This window comes from Fusarium graminearum, chromosome 2, assembly GCF_000240135.3.
Source record: "Fusarium graminearum PH-1 chromosome 2, whole genome shotgun sequence".
In the NCBI taxonomy this organism is placed as follows: domain Eukaryota; kingdom Fungi; phylum Ascomycota; class Sordariomycetes; order Hypocreales; family Nectriaceae; genus Fusarium; species Fusarium graminearum.
This window is the reverse complement of record NC_026475.1, coordinates 2487482-2503980: the sequence shown is the minus strand read 5'-3', so window position 1 is coordinate 2503980 and position 16499 is coordinate 2487482. Positions and strand designations below refer to the sequence as shown.

Here is a 16499-nt window from a genome sequence, read left to right as displayed (position 1 = left end):
TCAGACTTTTTCGACATGTCAAAGTAACGCTCAATCATGACCTCGGCAGGTAATTGTGCTAGCACGTCGAAGCTGTCAACGATAATGACCAGATCATCGTCCTGCGCATCGAGATCGTCAAAGTAACGGTTCATAACACGGAGCTTGGCGAGGTGGTCTGCTGAGTCAAACTCATTCTTGCCCTTGTACCCGATCAATGTGGGAATTGGATACTGGTTGACTAGGGCTGAGACGATGCCGGCACAGACTGCATCGTTTACTATACTCGAGGGTATGAGGTAGTGGAGACGAGATGTTTTTGGCGCCCCATGATGTGATGATAATGAGGAAGAGTTGGCCTGAGAAACGTTAATGTACTGGGCCTTTCACCTGTGCTGGTAAAACAAAAATGATACTTACAATAAATTGGTGATCTGAATTAGTAGCCCACAGCCATATGATGCAAATTATAAAAACGACCACGATAAGTGTTGTGCGCCGTCTAAATATTTTGGACACGAGTTCCATTATAAGTGTAAGCGATGTGTGCTTCGTTCATATGAAAGTGAGAAAGGTTGCTAAAAGCTGGACAAGTAGAGATCTCAATCCTTGGCCTCAAAACGCACACGGTAAACATATGGGACTAGCAATTGACTTTGTCTTCCCCTGAGCCATTCCTCAGCTGGTTAGCGCTATGAAATATTGCTTGAGGTTGCTTTTGTGTGCTTTTCCTTGTCCGCCCCGAGTTACTGTCTATACAGGTGGAGATAGGAGAAATTTACCATGCTGTTCACCCCTGAGCTAAGGAAAAGTGGCGTGCAGGGATTGCACTTGTGGCTTGCCCCTAAAAACCTAACCAAATAACCAAGTCAACTCCAAAGCTTTGCGAAAACAGACTTCAAAAGACATCACCAAATGCTGCAATGATACAAGCTCTGTTCACTCGGCGCGTTCTTTACGCTGCTTTGTCGCTGGCGCTGACGTGGGTTCTCGCCTTGACGTATCGTGAGTCTTTGTTCAATACAGTCAAGTCACAACTGACTTCTTCCACAACTTCCGGGATCCTCATCAAAGACAAAGTCGCTACCATTACCGATACTCTTTTCACACCACGATTGATTCCCCTCATTCTTCATTATCGCGCGGTTCTTGGCCCGTCATGGCCGATTGTATTCTTCACTTCACAAACGACATTTGACAAGCATTTCGCACCAGATGCACCATCTACATCTGCAGCATGGCGTCAAGCAATAGCAGATGGATCCATTGAGACGCGAATTATATCATCCGAGTTCAACCTCACTTCACGAAAAGGTGTCAACTCTTACTTTTCGGATCCTTGGCTTTGGGAACAACTTGCACCAGCTAAACATGTTCTTGTCTTTCAAGCCGATGCAATGCTTTGCGCAAATGCACGAAAAGCAGTTGATGACTATCTCGAATGGGATTTCATCGGCGCCCCTCTCAACGACACACGACAAGTCTTTAACGGCGGTTTATCTCTTCGCAACAGACCTATGATGCTTGATATCATTAAGAGCAGAGACTGGTGGATAGATACGAATACAAAAGACGTAGAGTATCAAGGCCATGGCGAGGATTACTGGATGAGTGTGTTGATGCGCGAGAGAGGAGCTCATCTCCCATCTGTCAAAGAGGCGTTAACCTTTTCTAAACAATTACCCTGGCACTTTAAGCTACCAGGGGACCCGATCGGGTATCACAGAGTGCATAGGCAGCTGAGAAGAGATAAGAAGGCTATTCCCAAGATCCGGGAGTGGTGTCCCGAGATTGATCTGGCAGGGACTGGAAAGCTACGATAGACATAAAAGCAATCAAATATTTTTGGAACTAGAAGTGACTGGGCGACGCCACAGAACATGGATGTCGACCATTTAGGGGTTTCTGTAAGCTAGCGTGGACAACTCAACGCTAAATCTCGCTAGACCGAGATGCCTCTTCCCACTGTTTATGAGCGACTTGCTTTCGTCCCATTTTCCCAAAGTAATTGCCCATCCACACAAACACACACAACCATGCCGAATCGTTTTCTTATCTGGGGCGAAACAGGCTGGGTAGCCGGCCATCTCAAAGCCCTTCTCGAAAAACAAGGCAAAGACGTACACACAACCAGTGTCCGCATGGAAAACATCACGCAAGTGGCAGAAGAGCTCAAAAGGATCCAACCAACACACGTCCTAAACGCTGCCGGCTGTACAGGTCGACCCAATGTTGACTGGTGCGAAGACAACAAGGCACAGACGGTCCGGTCCAACGTTATCGGCACGCTGACTCTAGCCGATCAGTGCGACCTACTGGGCATTCATTGTACGGTTTTTGCAACGGGTTGTATTTATCAGTATGATGAGAAGCATCCCGTCGGTGGTGCTGGGTTTACAGAGGAAGATGCCCCGAATTTTGCGGGGAGTTTTTATTCCATGACAAAAGGCCACGTTGAGCCGGTACGTTAAGCAACTCTGATCTGAGATAGAAGACGACTAGGATCTGACTGACATGCTTCAGATCTTATCTTGTTACGAAAATGTGCTTATTCTCCGCTTGCGTATGCCCGTCAGCGACGATCTGCACCCAAGAAACTTTGTCACCAAGATTTTAAACTACGACCATGTCGTCAACATTCCAAACAGCAACACCATTCTTCGCGACCTATTGCCTGTATCCATCTCACTAGCAGAACATGGAGATACTGGAGTATTTAACTTCACCAATCCAGGAGCTATTTCTCACAATGAAGTGTTAACACTTTTCCGAGATATAATTCGGCCAAGTTTAACATGGAGCAACTTTTCAATCGAGGAGCAGTCGCATGTTATAAAAGCTGGAAGAAGTAACTGTATGCTTGACACGAGCAAACTTGAGGCTAAAGCTAGAGAGTATGGGTTTACTATACCAGATGTTCATGAGGCGTATAGATTGTGTTTTGAGCGTATGAAGGCTGCGGGCGTTAATTGAGTGGTGGATAGTATTATATTTGGGAGTTTGCAAAGCGAGTTGAAAATAGATTGTATGATAGATCACTTAATAGCCAGCACTGCCTGAACATTGAGATGTGGTGGCAGACCAGACCAAACTAGCCTCAGGGACTAACCCCCTGAACATGCAGTAGCGTCAGGGGAAATCCGACGTTTTCATCAGCCGCTAACTTGTAATCCTTGTTATCGTCAAATCTTCCACTCTTTTCTCTTCAATGGAAAATCATTCAAACTCAGCCAAGCGCAGCTCTTTTTAGCAGTCAAAATGCTATCCAATGCATCCTCGGCAAATGATTACACTACCTACAAGCTTCAAGATATGAGTCATGATCATCAACGGTTATCGTCCAGCGATGAAGAAAATGCTTCATTCTTGTCAGATCACGAAGAAAAAGATGAGGTGGTTGAGTCAAAAGATCTGAAAAAGGCTTCTTTCTGGATAATTGTCAATATTGTTGCTACAGTTCTCATCGTGAGTAAACTTCTCTTTACTTCGGGGGCACTAGATTTTAACTGTTTAACAGGTCTTCACCAATAAAGCCATTTTCGATGATGATAACCTCAAGTTCATCCAACTGAGCTTTGCAGCATTCCACTTTACAACCACCTGGCTTGTTCTCTGGGTCATCTCCAGAGAACGGTTTGCCTTTTTTACGCCTAAGAATGTGTCTATCACACAAATGCTTCCACTTAGCGTCGTCATGACGCTGAATATTATTTTCCCCAATCTGTCGCTTGCATTCTCAACTATCACATTTTATCAGGTTGCCCGTGTGCTGGTAACTCCATGTGTGGCGATTCTCGATTATACCCTCTACAGAGTTACAGTATCTGGCATGGCATCATCAACACTTGTCGTTGCGTGTCTTGGTGTTGCCATGGTATCTTACTATGATTCCAGACCATCGGATGATGCCAATGTCAAAACTACTTCGCAAATCGGGATTGTATTTGCTTTGGTGGGTGTTTTCTTCTCATCGCTTTATACAGTCTGGATTGCGGCTTTCCGGAAGAAGCTTTCTATCTCAAGCATGCAGCTACTGCTCAATCAGGCTCCTTTGTCTGCTTTTCTTCTGCTCTACTTCATTCCCTGGGTCGATGAGTTCCCAGTCATAAAAGACGTCAGTATCAGTCACTGGATACTCATTCCATTTGTAAGTCAATAACCCACCCCAATATGCAGAAACTAATATCTTTAGTCTGGCATCTTGGCGATGTTGATTAATATCTCTCAATTCTTCATCATCGCAGAAACTGGCCCCATCGCTAGCACTGTAGTGGGCCACACCAAAACATGCACGATAGTGGTCCTCAGCTGGGCAATTTCGGGTCGAGTTGCAACCGACATGTCCGTTGTTGGTCTGCTAACAGCACTGGCAGGGATTTTCAGGTGAGTAGAACGCCACAATCTTGAAGCTTCTCAGGCTGATTCGATACAGTTATTCATTTGTGGTACTTCGACAAAAATAGGGACAACGGAATCTGGTGGCGATCTTTAGCTGAATGGGACTAAGCCGCTAAGCTTGGTCTAGAATCAATAGTTTCTTTAGCTCTTCAGTCCGAATGTGTAGGATAATTTTACGTGCATGATAAGTCCTGTATTGGAAAAAAAAGCTACGCGCTTAGCACTCATCACTAAACCGAGCTTGACAGGGGCCGTAATTACATGAAGCCCAAGCAGAACCACAGCGCCTACTATAATACCTCTCCTTGTCGCAACCACATTTGTGTGGCTCTCATCATCCTTCAGGTCATTTTTTGCACCAGTCACTCGTTTAATCAACAAAAGATAACTTTGTTATCACTACATTCTTTACCATGATCTTCACCAACTTCATCGCCGGCGCTATCGCCCTCTCTGTCGGTGTCAGCGCCGGCCCTTGCCGTATCAGCTCTCAGACAACTGGGACTGCTGCCACCACCACTGCTGAGGCCTCGCTCGCAACCTCTACCGTTCTCACCACCACTGCCCTCGATTTCACTACCGATCTTACCACCTTCCTTACCTTGACTGGCACAACCACTGCTGAGACCACTTCCGCCGCTGAGGAAACCACCTCTGCTGCCGAGGAGACCACCACTGCCGCTGATGAGACAACTGCTATCGAGACCACTGCTGTCGATACTACTACTCTTGAGGCCACTACAACTGCCGAGGCTACCACTACCGCCGAAGTCATCACTACTCAGGCCACCAGCGCTGCACCTGAAGCGACAACCTCTTCAGCTGTGACTGTCCAGTGCAATACCAACGAGGAGTGCGATTCCCTTCTCGACGTCAGCGGACTGAGCTGCATGGAGAACACTTGCGAGTGCAGGACTGACCATCTTTGCCATGTCGTCGTATACTAGAGTGGCAGGTAGATTTGGGGGTTATTAATTACTGTGTTATCCGGGTAGTTGATAGATGACAAGAGTATGAATTTGAATTCTTGGCTACAGGGAGCTATTAGTAGTATCTTGTAGCCCTATTTATTATCTATCTTACCTATATTATGTGATTGCTAAACTGAATCTATGACGCTTGCTTGATTATATATTTACTAACTTGTGTCAGGGCTTTAGAAAGCCTTGGTGATGCGGATATCATAGACGAGATTAGTCAATGATGCGGTGCTACTTGGAACAGACTCTCAGACTCTTTACTCGATACTGTAAAGATCCAGTGACCTAGGATAGAATTCTGACGTTGAGCAGGAAAGTGATATCCATGAGCGACTGTCAGGTAGGCTGATGTGCGGGCTATCATTAATCCGACTTCTTGCCACAAATCGATAAGAGGTAGGAACAACGGGGAGTGACGAGAAACCCTTCATCCACAACGTCTCAAACTGTTTATTCCGTTTTCCGTCGGCTCATTATGCACTAATCATTAAGCTTCCTCCAGTGCAATTCTGACTGGCTGAAAATATCTTCGTCAGGTTCCGTCTCTGTACGGCGATATGATGTAGGGCCCAGATCGATCTGTGACATTGCTGACGCGCCTAAAATCTAGCCAAGCCACCACCAAGCAGATGAGCTCACGTAAGTGTCGATCCCCGAAACTGCGTTTCAGCTACTGAGTCTCGAATCCCAATCTGAACAAGGCGCTACAGAGTCAAGCTTTATTGTGTCATTCTATCAACAGGGCCATCCAAGTTCTGATGAGAGCGTACAGTGTGCCGATACGGACTCATTCATTCAATTAATAGCTCATATTTGCGCAGTGTAACACACTATACCATACGATGATGATTATCGCCAGCCATCTCGTACAACCGAGTGTCACCCATTTCATGTGGAGGTTGGGCAGACTCTCCACTCATCTCGTAAGCCAAATGCTGCCCCAAGGTTGGCGACATTCCTTGAGACATGTCACTCTGTGCACTCGGTGACATAGGTTGATTCATCCAAATCTGCGGCGAGGCAGAATTTGGTGAGCTCAGCGCCGTCATTGTCGAGTCTCTCCAGTCGCTTGGTACTGGAGACCTTGGGTCCGGTTTTCCAATGTTTGGATCAGACAATGGATCTTGCTCCATCGGATTGACCGGTATCGATTGGCGATTCTTTTTTCGTGACTGTCGCACAAACCAGGCGATTCCGAAAAGCACAAGAGATAGTGCTGCAAAACCTCCCACTGCGCCACCGATTATTGCCCCAAGATTGTTCTGGCTCGAAGGCGGCGGCTTGGGCGGCGAAGTATTGGAGGGAGGAGAAGTAGACGAAGGTATTGTGGAAGAGCTTGATGCTACACTTGCGCTTTCGGTCGATGATGACTGCGAAACGGATTCAGGGACGTTCAAGGTTGTTGTAACGAAGTTTGCGTTTTCTTGGCCGATGTACGTGAATGAAGCAGTCGAAACTCGAGTCGCAGGGGTTGATGAACATCTGTAATCCTCGATTCCTTGTGGGAATTCGTACGTGCCACAGTAAGGAGCAGATTCATTAGTACTAGGAATAACGTCAGTTTTATGTTGCTGCGATGATATGTCGTTCCTACTCACCAGAGAAGGTACAGCGGGTTGCCCACGCAGGTATCGTTGCAAAGACTCGGGTTCAATGCCATCTCTCTGTCAAGACAATGAATATGAACATCCCAGCTTTTGTCATTGTCGATATCACCGCAAACTATTCCTACCGAAGCAGCCCACATACATGGCCGTTGGTTCTCGCAAGTGATGGGAAGCGCTGGTCTGCCTGATAGAAATCCGCATGTTTCATCTTTTGCTATTGTAACGGTGATTGGAGTAACAGACGAGCTGCTATCTTGACGTTTGATCAGTTCCCTGATCTCAGTAGTATGGATGGGATCTGACGAAGGCCGGTTGAGGTCCCAGGTCTGTGATGTTTGCGTTGGCCCAGGGAGCATTCGCCCAAAAGAACCCTGGATGCCCCAGAGGCCGAAAAATATCACAAGGTGTTGTAATTTATTCATCTCCAAGTCGAATGTGAAAGAACCGACAAAAGTTCGTGCCTGCGGGAATGGTGTCTCACATTCTGGTATTGGGGTTTACTTTTACGTGACAACAGAGAATCAGCCTAACAGCAGCGGCATATGTGTATCTTTAGACGACACCGACCAATGTCTGGAGTAAGACATTCTGATACACACCAATATTAGGCATGGTAAACCATCGCAGCCAATCACTTCACGATACCTGCGATCCCCGAGGCCGCCGTGACTGGGTTACCGAAAACAAATGGAGGGGCTGAAAGTTGTGAGCTGTGGTTGACACGATGCTGCATATGAGTGGTGATGGCGTCGCAGTCGTTCCAGGCCTTGCTTAAAGTTACGAAGATAAACTGTGCACTACATATGCATGGTGTCGGTGTGCTGGCGATGCGCCACTAGCTGAGTGTCTCCGCTGATGATTGATATGACACGGCATTATTAGACTATTCTCTAATAGTAAGGGTTATGTTGGTTTTGTATTTTATTGACGAATTCTGACGCCTGCAGTAGAACAGTAGAAACTGAATCTCAGATTTTGTCGTCCGTTTCTTCAATAGCCAGGTTTTTAACATCGCGGAGGGTCAATGTCAATGGTGTGCATGCTGCTGCTGACAGTCTAAGCATTGGTCGTCACTGCCTCATCCCCCGTGGTTGATATATTTATCATCCGTTCCAATATGGAGCTCGAGATGGAAGCCTGAGGCTGACTTATAACGACTCGATGTGCTCTGGGCAGATTTGGTGAAGCTAACGACTTTAGTGGCTAACGCTGTCATGAAGACATCCAACAGCTGTAAATCCGTAGGACTTCCTAACAGCCATCTGATAAACTGGATAAAGGATGACGAAAACTAGTGTGCCAGTAATCTTGAAGCGGCTTGGGCGATTTCAAGTCGAGAATCCTTGGCAAAACACATTCAAGCCTCTCAGATTTCGGAGCCCGTTGTCCATCAAATCAGGGATGACTAATATGACTGCATATCAAGTTTTGTACTAGGCTTGCATTGAGGCTCATGCATCTGCAAGCCTCAAGGTTAAAATAGTAAACAGCCGTCTCACAACGGAAAAACACAACACAAACGATGATGCCATATAAATAGATGCGGCGGAAGAGAACACTCAAAATGTGTGACCATATAGCCTCTAGATAACCTCTTTCTGTTGGAGATTGCCATTCATCGAAGGCGACAATTCGATAATATGCGTGTTCTAAATAGCTTCGTCATTGGCGTTTTCATTGGAGGGTCTTGGTGTCAATCTGCGGAGGAGCCTGCAACACAAGTTGAGAGTGTTGCTAGCCAGCAGATCCCAGTACCAAACGTCAGCGTAACTGCACCGACTCAGCAAGATGCCCCGGTAGAGTCAACTGTTCCCACAGCTCCCACAGCTCCCACTGTACCGACTGTCCCGACTGTACCATCAGAGCCTACAACACCAACCCAGCCAACCGTCCCTACTGAACCAACTCAAGAAACAACATTGACTGAGCCAACTGTGCAGACCGAGCAGACAGAATCAACAGCAACGTTAGAATCCCCTACTTTGCCACAGCCTATTCAGCCTACAGTATCGACTGAAGCAACTGGATCTGCTACCGATTCTATTGGAACTGCAGAATCTAGCTTACCGACGGAAACGACTGAACCAACCGCTTCAGCGGATCTGACTACTCCCAGTCAACTGGAACAACCTACCAGTGCAACCGAATCGGGAACTGAATCTGTACAACCAACTGAGTCTCCTACTATATCAGATCAACTGACAGATCCTACTTCTCAACCTATCCAGTCATCGGAATCTGATACTGGTAGCCTTCCATCAGCTGAGCCTACTGAGACAGAACTTAGCCAATCTGACCAACCACTTGTATCCCCAACTGAATCCGTCCAAACATCGGCTCCGACAGAGCCCACTGGCGATACCCAAGTCAGTGCACCAACAGACTCTGCCACCCAGCCCACCGAGGCGACTGAGTCTATTGAGCCTGCTACTTCAATTGAGTCACCACAGCCTACCGAGTCACCTGTTCAAACTGAATCAGTAGAAGCTCCCACTCAGTCCGCTCCGGCAAGCGAATCTGCTCAGCCAACCAGCCAAGCAGAGCCCACTGCCACATCTGAAGCTGTACAGCCTACACAGGACACTGGGCCAAGTCAGTCAGCTGTTCCGGCTCCATCAAGTGATGCAGGGGGACCCTCAGCATCAGAGGCACAGACGGAGCCCATCACTGGATCTGATCAAACAGTGGAGCCACCTGTCCAAACTGAACCCCTATCCGGACTGACTGAGCCGACTGATGGAGTCGCGTCAACCGCCCCGTCAGAAAATATTCCAAAAGCGTCTGTAGGTCCTACAGAGACTGAACAGAGGTCGGCTGGTCCTACCCAGGCGCCATCCGGTGATTCCAATCAGCCTAGTGGCGGGCCTGACGAAACGCAATCGTCTCCATCAGGCTTCACGACAGTTACTGTTCCTCCGTCTGAACCTTCAGGTGAAGTCGTTAGGTTGGATCTAACCGAAGCTTCACTGGGCCCAGGTGCAACAATCACAACTATTGCAGGAAAAGAAGCCATGTAAGTCTCTTTATATTCAAAAGTATCCAACATAACCTAACAGTGATTATAGCGTACTGCAAGCCCCTCCTAACAGCGAGGCAAAGTTTACACTCGAAGTCAAGGAACCTCTGGATATCGTTGAAGATAGTCTCGTCAACGTCATGGTTTCTGTCAAAGTCGAGGAACTTGATTCTACCAATCTTCGCAAGAGGTTCCTTTTTGAAAGAGCGACAGGCACCAGGCTGCAGTTGATCATGAACGAGAAGAAGATTTATGATAAGCAAGTCGAGACTACCGATGGCAGGTTCCGAGAGATCAAAAGTGAAAAGACTAGATTCGTGCAGAATCCCATCATTGAGGTACTTCAAAGGGCTGGGAGCAACCCTGTTGCTGTGACAGTGCGTGGTATTTCTTTTGTTGGTTCTTCAACAGAAACCAGAAGGCCAAACATCCCGGTGGTAGTCTCCCGCACAGAGATTCTTCCTGGTACAAAGGAAGAATCTGCAGTACCGGTAGATGAACCAACTGTTAAACCGAAAGAGCCGACTGCTCAGCCCCAAGAACCAACCGTCCAACCTGAAGAGCCAACCATCCAACCACAACGGCCAACCGTTCAGCCAGAAGAACCAACTGTACCATCAGAGGACACAGGGCAAGTTTCTGTCCCAGGTAATCAGGAAACTACAGTACCAAGAGCCCGTCCGACTACCGTACCAAGGGTACCTGGTACAGAGTCTATCCGTGTACCTCAAAAAACAGAAGCCCCCAGTGCTACTGGTAGAGGTAGTGGAGATGAAGAATCTACAAACATACCTTCATTGTCCAACTTGCAGCCCGAAACTGGAATTGGAACTGCGACTGGTCTTCCAGGTATTGGCAATCCACCAATATCTACTCCAACAAGTACCCCTGGGCCGGTGCAACTTCGTCCAAATGAGGCACATCATGATGTTGTGGTGAACATGATTGTATTATACGGGATCCCTCTTGCTGCAGCAATTTTAGTTTAATATAGTCTCCGTCGAATTTGAGAGCAACTGAAACTTATTTACCTCATTTTATTTATCTATTTTGTCCCTCTCTATACCGTTTCGTCTCCACATCGATGATATTGAATGTGAGGGGTATCACGTGTATGACCACGTGATTCAATAAAAGACTTCATTTCAACCACAAACTTACTCAATCATTTAGATGTCTATCCCATAGTCCAATAAACGATGCTTGATCCATTTTAAGCACTGATAAGACTAAAAAGTCAACGGTTGCAGTATGAAGTGTGAGAGTCCTCCTGACTGTTTCTCTATTGTCACTCATCTTTCAGCTACTAATCAGGCTATGTATCATGCTGTCCAACCTGGAACAGACGCGTCAGCTAGGGTTATGTCGTAGACGTGATTATGATGTAGGGTCAGAATAGCTCAGGTGTTGCCAAGTAAAACCTCGCATAGCGCTGACCAACAACCATGGAAAAGAACTCGCGTAAGCACCGAGCCTGATTTTCAGCTGTTAAAAATAATTCTCCGATGTGTAAGATATCCTGCACTTTGAAGCCTTGTTATCTCATTTCATCCTGGTTACTCTGTTCTAGCCTGTGGGAGAAATATGAAATAGCTTTCACGAAGAAACTTGGAGAGGTGATGGTCAATTGTCCGTAGAGCCTAAAGACGGCTTACCATTAGACAAGTTGTACTCATAGGAACTCTATATTGCATTGAAGAAGCTATAGATAATTATAAACACTGATTATTTACAATACAAGGCCATGTAACCTCGTAGACAAAGATTCTCAATTCAACGATCAGTAGAATCACTTCCTATCTCATAGATTCTAGAGTCCGCCAACTCATACGGTGGCGACTGAACAGATTCTCCGCTCATCTCGTGAGTCATTTGTGGCCTCATAGGCGACATTATACCCTGCGATGTCTCACTGAGTGCACTTGGTGATGTTGGTTGGCCTGTTCCAGTTTGTGGTGAGGCTGAAGTTGGCCAGCTTAGCGCCGTCGCTGTTGAGCTTCTCCAGTCGGTTTGTGCCTCCGTCTTTCCACCACTGTGATCCAATGGGTCAACTTGCATTGACTGATGACCTTTTTTGTTCCTTGACTTTCGAATCGTCCAAAAGATTGCCAGAGCCACAAGGGAAATAGCCACAAACCCTCCAACAGCTCCACCAATGATTGCTCCAAGATTTGTCTGGTCGGATGATGACGGCCGGGAAGATGGTGATGAAGTAGAGGCAGGTGATGATGAGTAGGGTGTTGTGGAAGATGCTGTTGCGGTTTCAGAGACCGCCGTATCTTGGGATTCACTCGCACCAATATAAATGGGGCTGGTTTTGAGTCTTGCGTTGATCTGACCACTGAAGGTAAAGGAAGCAGTCAAAATGTCTGTCGGGGATTCTGAACAATCGAAGTACCTAACTCCAGAGGGGAAAGCATATGTTATGCAATAGGGAGCTGTTGCATTCGTACTAACAAAGGAGTTCGTTAGTCGCCAAAACGTGTGATGATCTATTGCTTCACTTGCCAAAGAAGGTTGAATTTGTTCTCAAAACAGGTATTAGCACATTTAATCGGATCCAAAGCGTAGCTACTGTCATGGCATCGGTTATAGAGCTTCCAGTTCTTTGTACCGCCTTCTTCGCCGCAGATAATCGCCCGCGACGTAATCCACATACATTTGCGTTGGCTTTCGCACGTGATATCAATTCCGGGTTGTCCTGAAAGATACCCGCAAGTGTTATGTGGGGCAATTGTTAGGTAAGATGTCACAGTCTGGCTGGTCTCTCGGCGCCTCAGATGAGGAATATCTGTTGGTTCTGGTGGAGGATCAGGTTTCCCGGCTTGTGTTGCGTGTCGAGGCTCCGAGAGCCGCCCGCCCTGTGCGACCGAGAGGCCCAAAAATATCATACATCGCAGTGAATTGTTCATCTCAAAGTTAGGGAGATATCCGACGAGCGAGAATGATCTTTAATCAAGGGCTGTTTCCCAAGTCATGGTATGAACGATCACTTACATATAACGGCAACATCGCCACAAATCAACGGCACATGTGAATGTCAATCTATGCGATCATTCGATGCTAAAAATGAGACACGTCGATGGCCACCTTTGCGAGGCATTGCAAAACATCAAACCCAATCATGTACTAACAACTGTCAGTCATGAGGCCTTCCATGCTACGTTGTGGCTGAGTTAGTGAGACAAATGGAGAAGTTGATAGGTAGCAGTTGAGGGGTTGTATGCTTGATGTATATAAGTTGTATGATGTATCGGATCAGGCTCTAGGCTAAGGCGACAAAGGAAATAGTGTACACCATGCTGGTATCTCAGTGGCGCGTCACTTGATATTAACGCTTCTACATGACGATGACATTTTGTTGTATTTAATTTGTCGCTCGAAAAATGCGACAAACAACCTGAAGATGTCCAGGTAAAGATATTGAAGCAGCTTATAAGGTATGTGTGTATTTCCCCCAAACTACCTATTTACATATTCCGCATGATTCACTGACAATTTAAGATCAGGCTGTATTGACCGTTTGTGTCTTGACATACTTAGTACATGTGTGTAAAACCAGTTCGCTTCATGTGGCGTTGATCACATGGGAATACATGCAATCAATCGTGATCGTTCCAAGTAGGATCGAAGCCATAAGCTTACCATCATGCATCAAACAGACTAGAGTAGGCTACGTTTAATATCTCACAGTGTTATAGCGGTCTACATGACTTCAAGTAAAAGTGCAACGGCGCAGCAAATTGAGAGCCAACAGCTTTGTGCGCCCATCGAATCAGGACAAAGCATAATGAGTGCATAGAATCAATATATGCATGCACAAAGACACAGCCCCATACGGCTATAGCCCCCACGTCAGAATAGCAACAACCGTATCGAGATGTGGATGTCAAGAATAATGAGGCTTTTACATAATCGGACCCAACTTGAACTATAAGCCAATTTGTATAAGAAAGACAAACGTAACTGTAGTCACCATATTATCTCAAAGCAACCTATCTCTCATATTTTTTTTTTGTCGAAGTTTTGAACACTTCGAAATGCATCTTTTGGCTCTCTGCTTTGTTGGTCTTGTCATCAGAGGTGTCTGGGGCCACAAAGTCGAGGTGTTGACCACACCGTGTCAAACTCTCACTGTCTATCAAAACGGAGCATCAGACGCTGGTACCGTTGAGACTTCCCAGCCAAACAGCCCAATTGTCATAGTAGAGTCTCCAGCTCCAGTCGCACCGGCCGCAACAACTAAATCCAATCAGGAAACAGCAATACCAAAAGAGCCAGTCACTCCATGCGACACTACTCAGCCTTCGTTACCAACGGTTCTAGATGAGCCGGTAACAGAGTCTGTCCATTATGATGCACCAACTGAGCTTGAAGACGAAACAGTCACAGTAGTTGAGCCTGTTACTCCATGTGATACTACACAGGCTTCAACGCCGTCCGTCGCATACAAACCTATCACGGAACCTGCCACAGAACCTATCACTTACGTTCCACCAATTGAGCCCGAAGATAAAACAGCAACATCAGTTGGAACAGTCACCCCATGTGATACTACACAGACTTCATCGTCATCGATCATATATGAACCTGCCACAGAACCTGTCACCTATGTTTCACCAATTGTTACCATTAAGACATATTCGACAAGCCAGCATGTTCGTATCATGACCACGGAACCTCTGGTTACTTATACTGAGTCAACCGAGCAGGAAACTGCCCACTATCCCGAACCCAGAACTGATACCATTCTCCCAACTATCCAAACCTCCAAAGCACCAGTGCCTAGTAATCCTTATGTACCTGGAACTTATCCGCCTGTTCATGTTCCAATCTCTGAGCCCGCCCAGCCTCCTATATCAACCGAACCTGTCCAAGCTCCCGATCAACCAGTCCAAGAAACCGAACATGTCCAGCCACCGGTTCAAACAGAACAAGTGGTTCCGCCTGTAATTACCAAACATACGGCATCAGTTTTACCGTCTGAGCCAGGCCATCCATCTCCCTCGTCTCAATTAGAAGCACCAAAAGAGACTATGGATATACCCAACAGACCCATTCAGTCATCAGCAGCCGAAACTCCAAAGCAACTGGATGAGCCAACTGGGGTTATAGCTCCAACTTCTGCTGGCCCGGTCAAGACTGGAGAACTACCAACTCGGGAGCCAGATCCAGCCAGCGTCTCCAATGGGCCGACTGCTATCACTGAGCGACCGAAACCTATCCCATCAGGCTTCACGACACGTACCGGTATCGAGGTTGTACCTACAGATGAGGTCTACGAGTTGAACCTCGAAGATGCCATACTAGGCCCATACGCAAAGTTGATCGACATTTGCGGCGAAAAAATCATGTAGGTTCCATCATCAAGATTACAAGCCTGATTTTAAACTTACGAATATCACAGTATACTGGAACCTCCTCCATACCACGAGGCGAACTTTACTCTCAAAGTCAACGGAACATCAGGTTTCTCACCAGGGGGCTTTGCCAACCTCATAACATTAGTGAAAATTGGCAAGGTACATCATAATGACCGACGTCAGATGGTTATCTTCCAACGAGACGATGATGACGACATAGCCGGTTACCTTGAAGCTTCCTCCAATGACGATGATATCGGTAAGAGGGACGACAGTGACACCAGTGACGCAATTGAAGAGTGGGTGGCCGACGACCGGATAACAGAGTCGGATCCCACGTTAGCTATAAGCTACATAGCCGGGAGTGACCCCAAGTCTGCTCAGATCCGGGGTATGACCTATATCAAGAGAGGAAACATCGGCACAAACGTCTATCGGAGGAAGGCAGCTCCAGCTGGTGGAGATACTACAATACGCCCAGAAGACGATGGAAAGGAATGCAACACGAATATCCATGGCACTCCAACAGCTGCCCCTACGCCGGTGGAGGTTCATCCAAATGAGGCAGGAAATGGTGCCGTGATGAATACTGCTGCAGTGTTCGGAATATCTTTCTTTGCAGCGATTCTGGTTTGATGGGTCCCGATACAGTTTGTTTATCTTTATGCAGGAATGAAATTTCATGTTCATTGCGAGTCTTTACCTAGTCAAGTAATATCATGTAGCCAATCACTTGATGTAAATGAGATTAAGAGTTTCTTAATGTTGTAGGAAATGAGACATATCAATAGCAGTGATTTCGACTTGGAGCAATCCATATGTGCGCATAGCTCAGATACAGGCTCGTGACACCCATGAAGCGACCCATCAAGAAATTAAATTATTAACGTACGAGTGTTATCTACCTAATACCGTGAAACCTTGCGAAGCACCATTGCTGATCTTACTTGATCTCATCAAACCTCTTCTGCCATTCCGCGCCATACGTCCTTATTTCCTTGCGCACAATGTGTATACCCAAAGCAACCTTCTCATGGTTCTGCTCCTTCATCGCATTCATCATCATGCCAGGTCCATCTTGGATCTTACTCAACGCCTCAAATGTGAGCTTTGGTAGACTTTGTGAGCTAGTAGACCGTTAGTTGCAAAGAACAGT

General features: G+C 46.6%; 8 protein-coding genes across 8 annotated transcripts; 6 read left to right on the top strand and 2 right to left on the bottom strand.

The window, feature by feature from the left end:
- Nucleotides 1-902: 902 nt before the first annotated feature.
- FGSG_08240 (uncharacterized protein) lies at nucleotides 903-1802 on the top strand (the record flags this gene model as incomplete). The annotated part of the gene is made up of 1 exon (XM_011322263.1): nucleotides 903-1802. One exon carries the CDS (start codon nucleotides 903-905, stop codon nucleotides 1800-1802), a length of 900 nt encoding a protein of 299 aa, XP_011320565.1.
- A 213-nt stretch (nucleotides 1803-2015) lies between these two features.
- On the top strand, nucleotides 2016-2952 carry FGSG_13414 (uncharacterized protein; the record flags this gene model as incomplete). Its single annotated transcript, XM_011322262.1, has 2 exons — nucleotides 2016-2441; nucleotides 2503-2952. The coding sequence occupies 2 exons, from the start codon at nucleotides 2016-2018 to the stop codon at nucleotides 2950-2952; spliced, it is 876 nt and encodes a 291-aa protein (XP_011320564.1).
- Nucleotides 2953-3237: 285 nt separating this feature from the next.
- On the top strand, nucleotides 3238-4485 carry FGSG_13413 (uncharacterized protein; the record flags this gene model as incomplete). Its single annotated transcript, XM_011322261.1, has 4 exons — nucleotides 3238-3444; nucleotides 3497-4126; nucleotides 4172-4362; nucleotides 4443-4485. The coding sequence occupies 4 exons, from the start codon at nucleotides 3238-3240 to the stop codon at nucleotides 4483-4485; spliced, it is 1071 nt and encodes a 356-aa protein (XP_011320563.1).
- A 305-nt stretch (nucleotides 4486-4790) lies between these two features.
- On the top strand, nucleotides 4791-5324 carry FGSG_13412 (uncharacterized protein; the record flags this gene model as incomplete). The annotated part of the gene is made up of 1 exon (XM_011322260.1): nucleotides 4791-5324. The coding sequence occupies one exon, from the start codon at nucleotides 4791-4793 to the stop codon at nucleotides 5322-5324; it is 534 nt and encodes a 177-aa protein (XP_011320562.1).
- An 863-nt stretch (nucleotides 5325-6187) lies between these two features.
- FGSG_08242 (uncharacterized protein) lies at nucleotides 6188-7576 on the bottom strand (the record flags this gene model as incomplete). The annotated part of the gene is made up of 3 exons (XM_011322259.1): nucleotides 6188-6902; nucleotides 6956-7448; nucleotides 7564-7576. The coding sequence occupies 3 exons, from the start codon at nucleotides 7574-7576 to the stop codon at nucleotides 6188-6190; spliced, it is 1221 nt and encodes a 406-aa protein (XP_011320561.1).
- A 1028-nt stretch (nucleotides 7577-8604) lies between these two features.
- FGSG_08243 (uncharacterized protein) lies at nucleotides 8605-10919 on the top strand (the record flags this gene model as incomplete). The annotated part of the gene is made up of 4 exons (XM_011322258.1): nucleotides 8605-9977; nucleotides 10030-10357; nucleotides 10500-10628; nucleotides 10830-10919. The coding sequence occupies 4 exons, from the start codon at nucleotides 8605-8607 to the stop codon at nucleotides 10917-10919; spliced, it is 1920 nt and encodes a 639-aa protein (XP_011320560.1).
- Nucleotides 10920-11753: 834 nt separating this feature from the next.
- Nucleotides 11754-12400, bottom strand: FGSG_08244 (uncharacterized protein; the record flags this gene model as incomplete). The annotated part of the gene is made up of 2 exons (XM_011322257.1): nucleotides 11754-12349; nucleotides 12379-12400. 2 exons carry the CDS (start codon nucleotides 12398-12400, stop codon nucleotides 11754-11756), a joined length of 618 nt encoding a protein of 205 aa, XP_011320559.1.
- Nucleotides 12401-14020: 1620 nt separating this feature from the next.
- On the top strand, nucleotides 14021-15979 carry FGSG_08245 (uncharacterized protein; the record flags this gene model as incomplete). The annotated part of the gene is made up of 2 exons (XM_011322256.1): nucleotides 14021-15333; nucleotides 15388-15979. 2 exons carry the CDS (start codon nucleotides 14021-14023, stop codon nucleotides 15977-15979), a joined length of 1905 nt encoding a protein of 634 aa, XP_011320558.1.
- Between the last annotated feature and the right edge of the window lie 520 nt (nucleotides 15980-16499).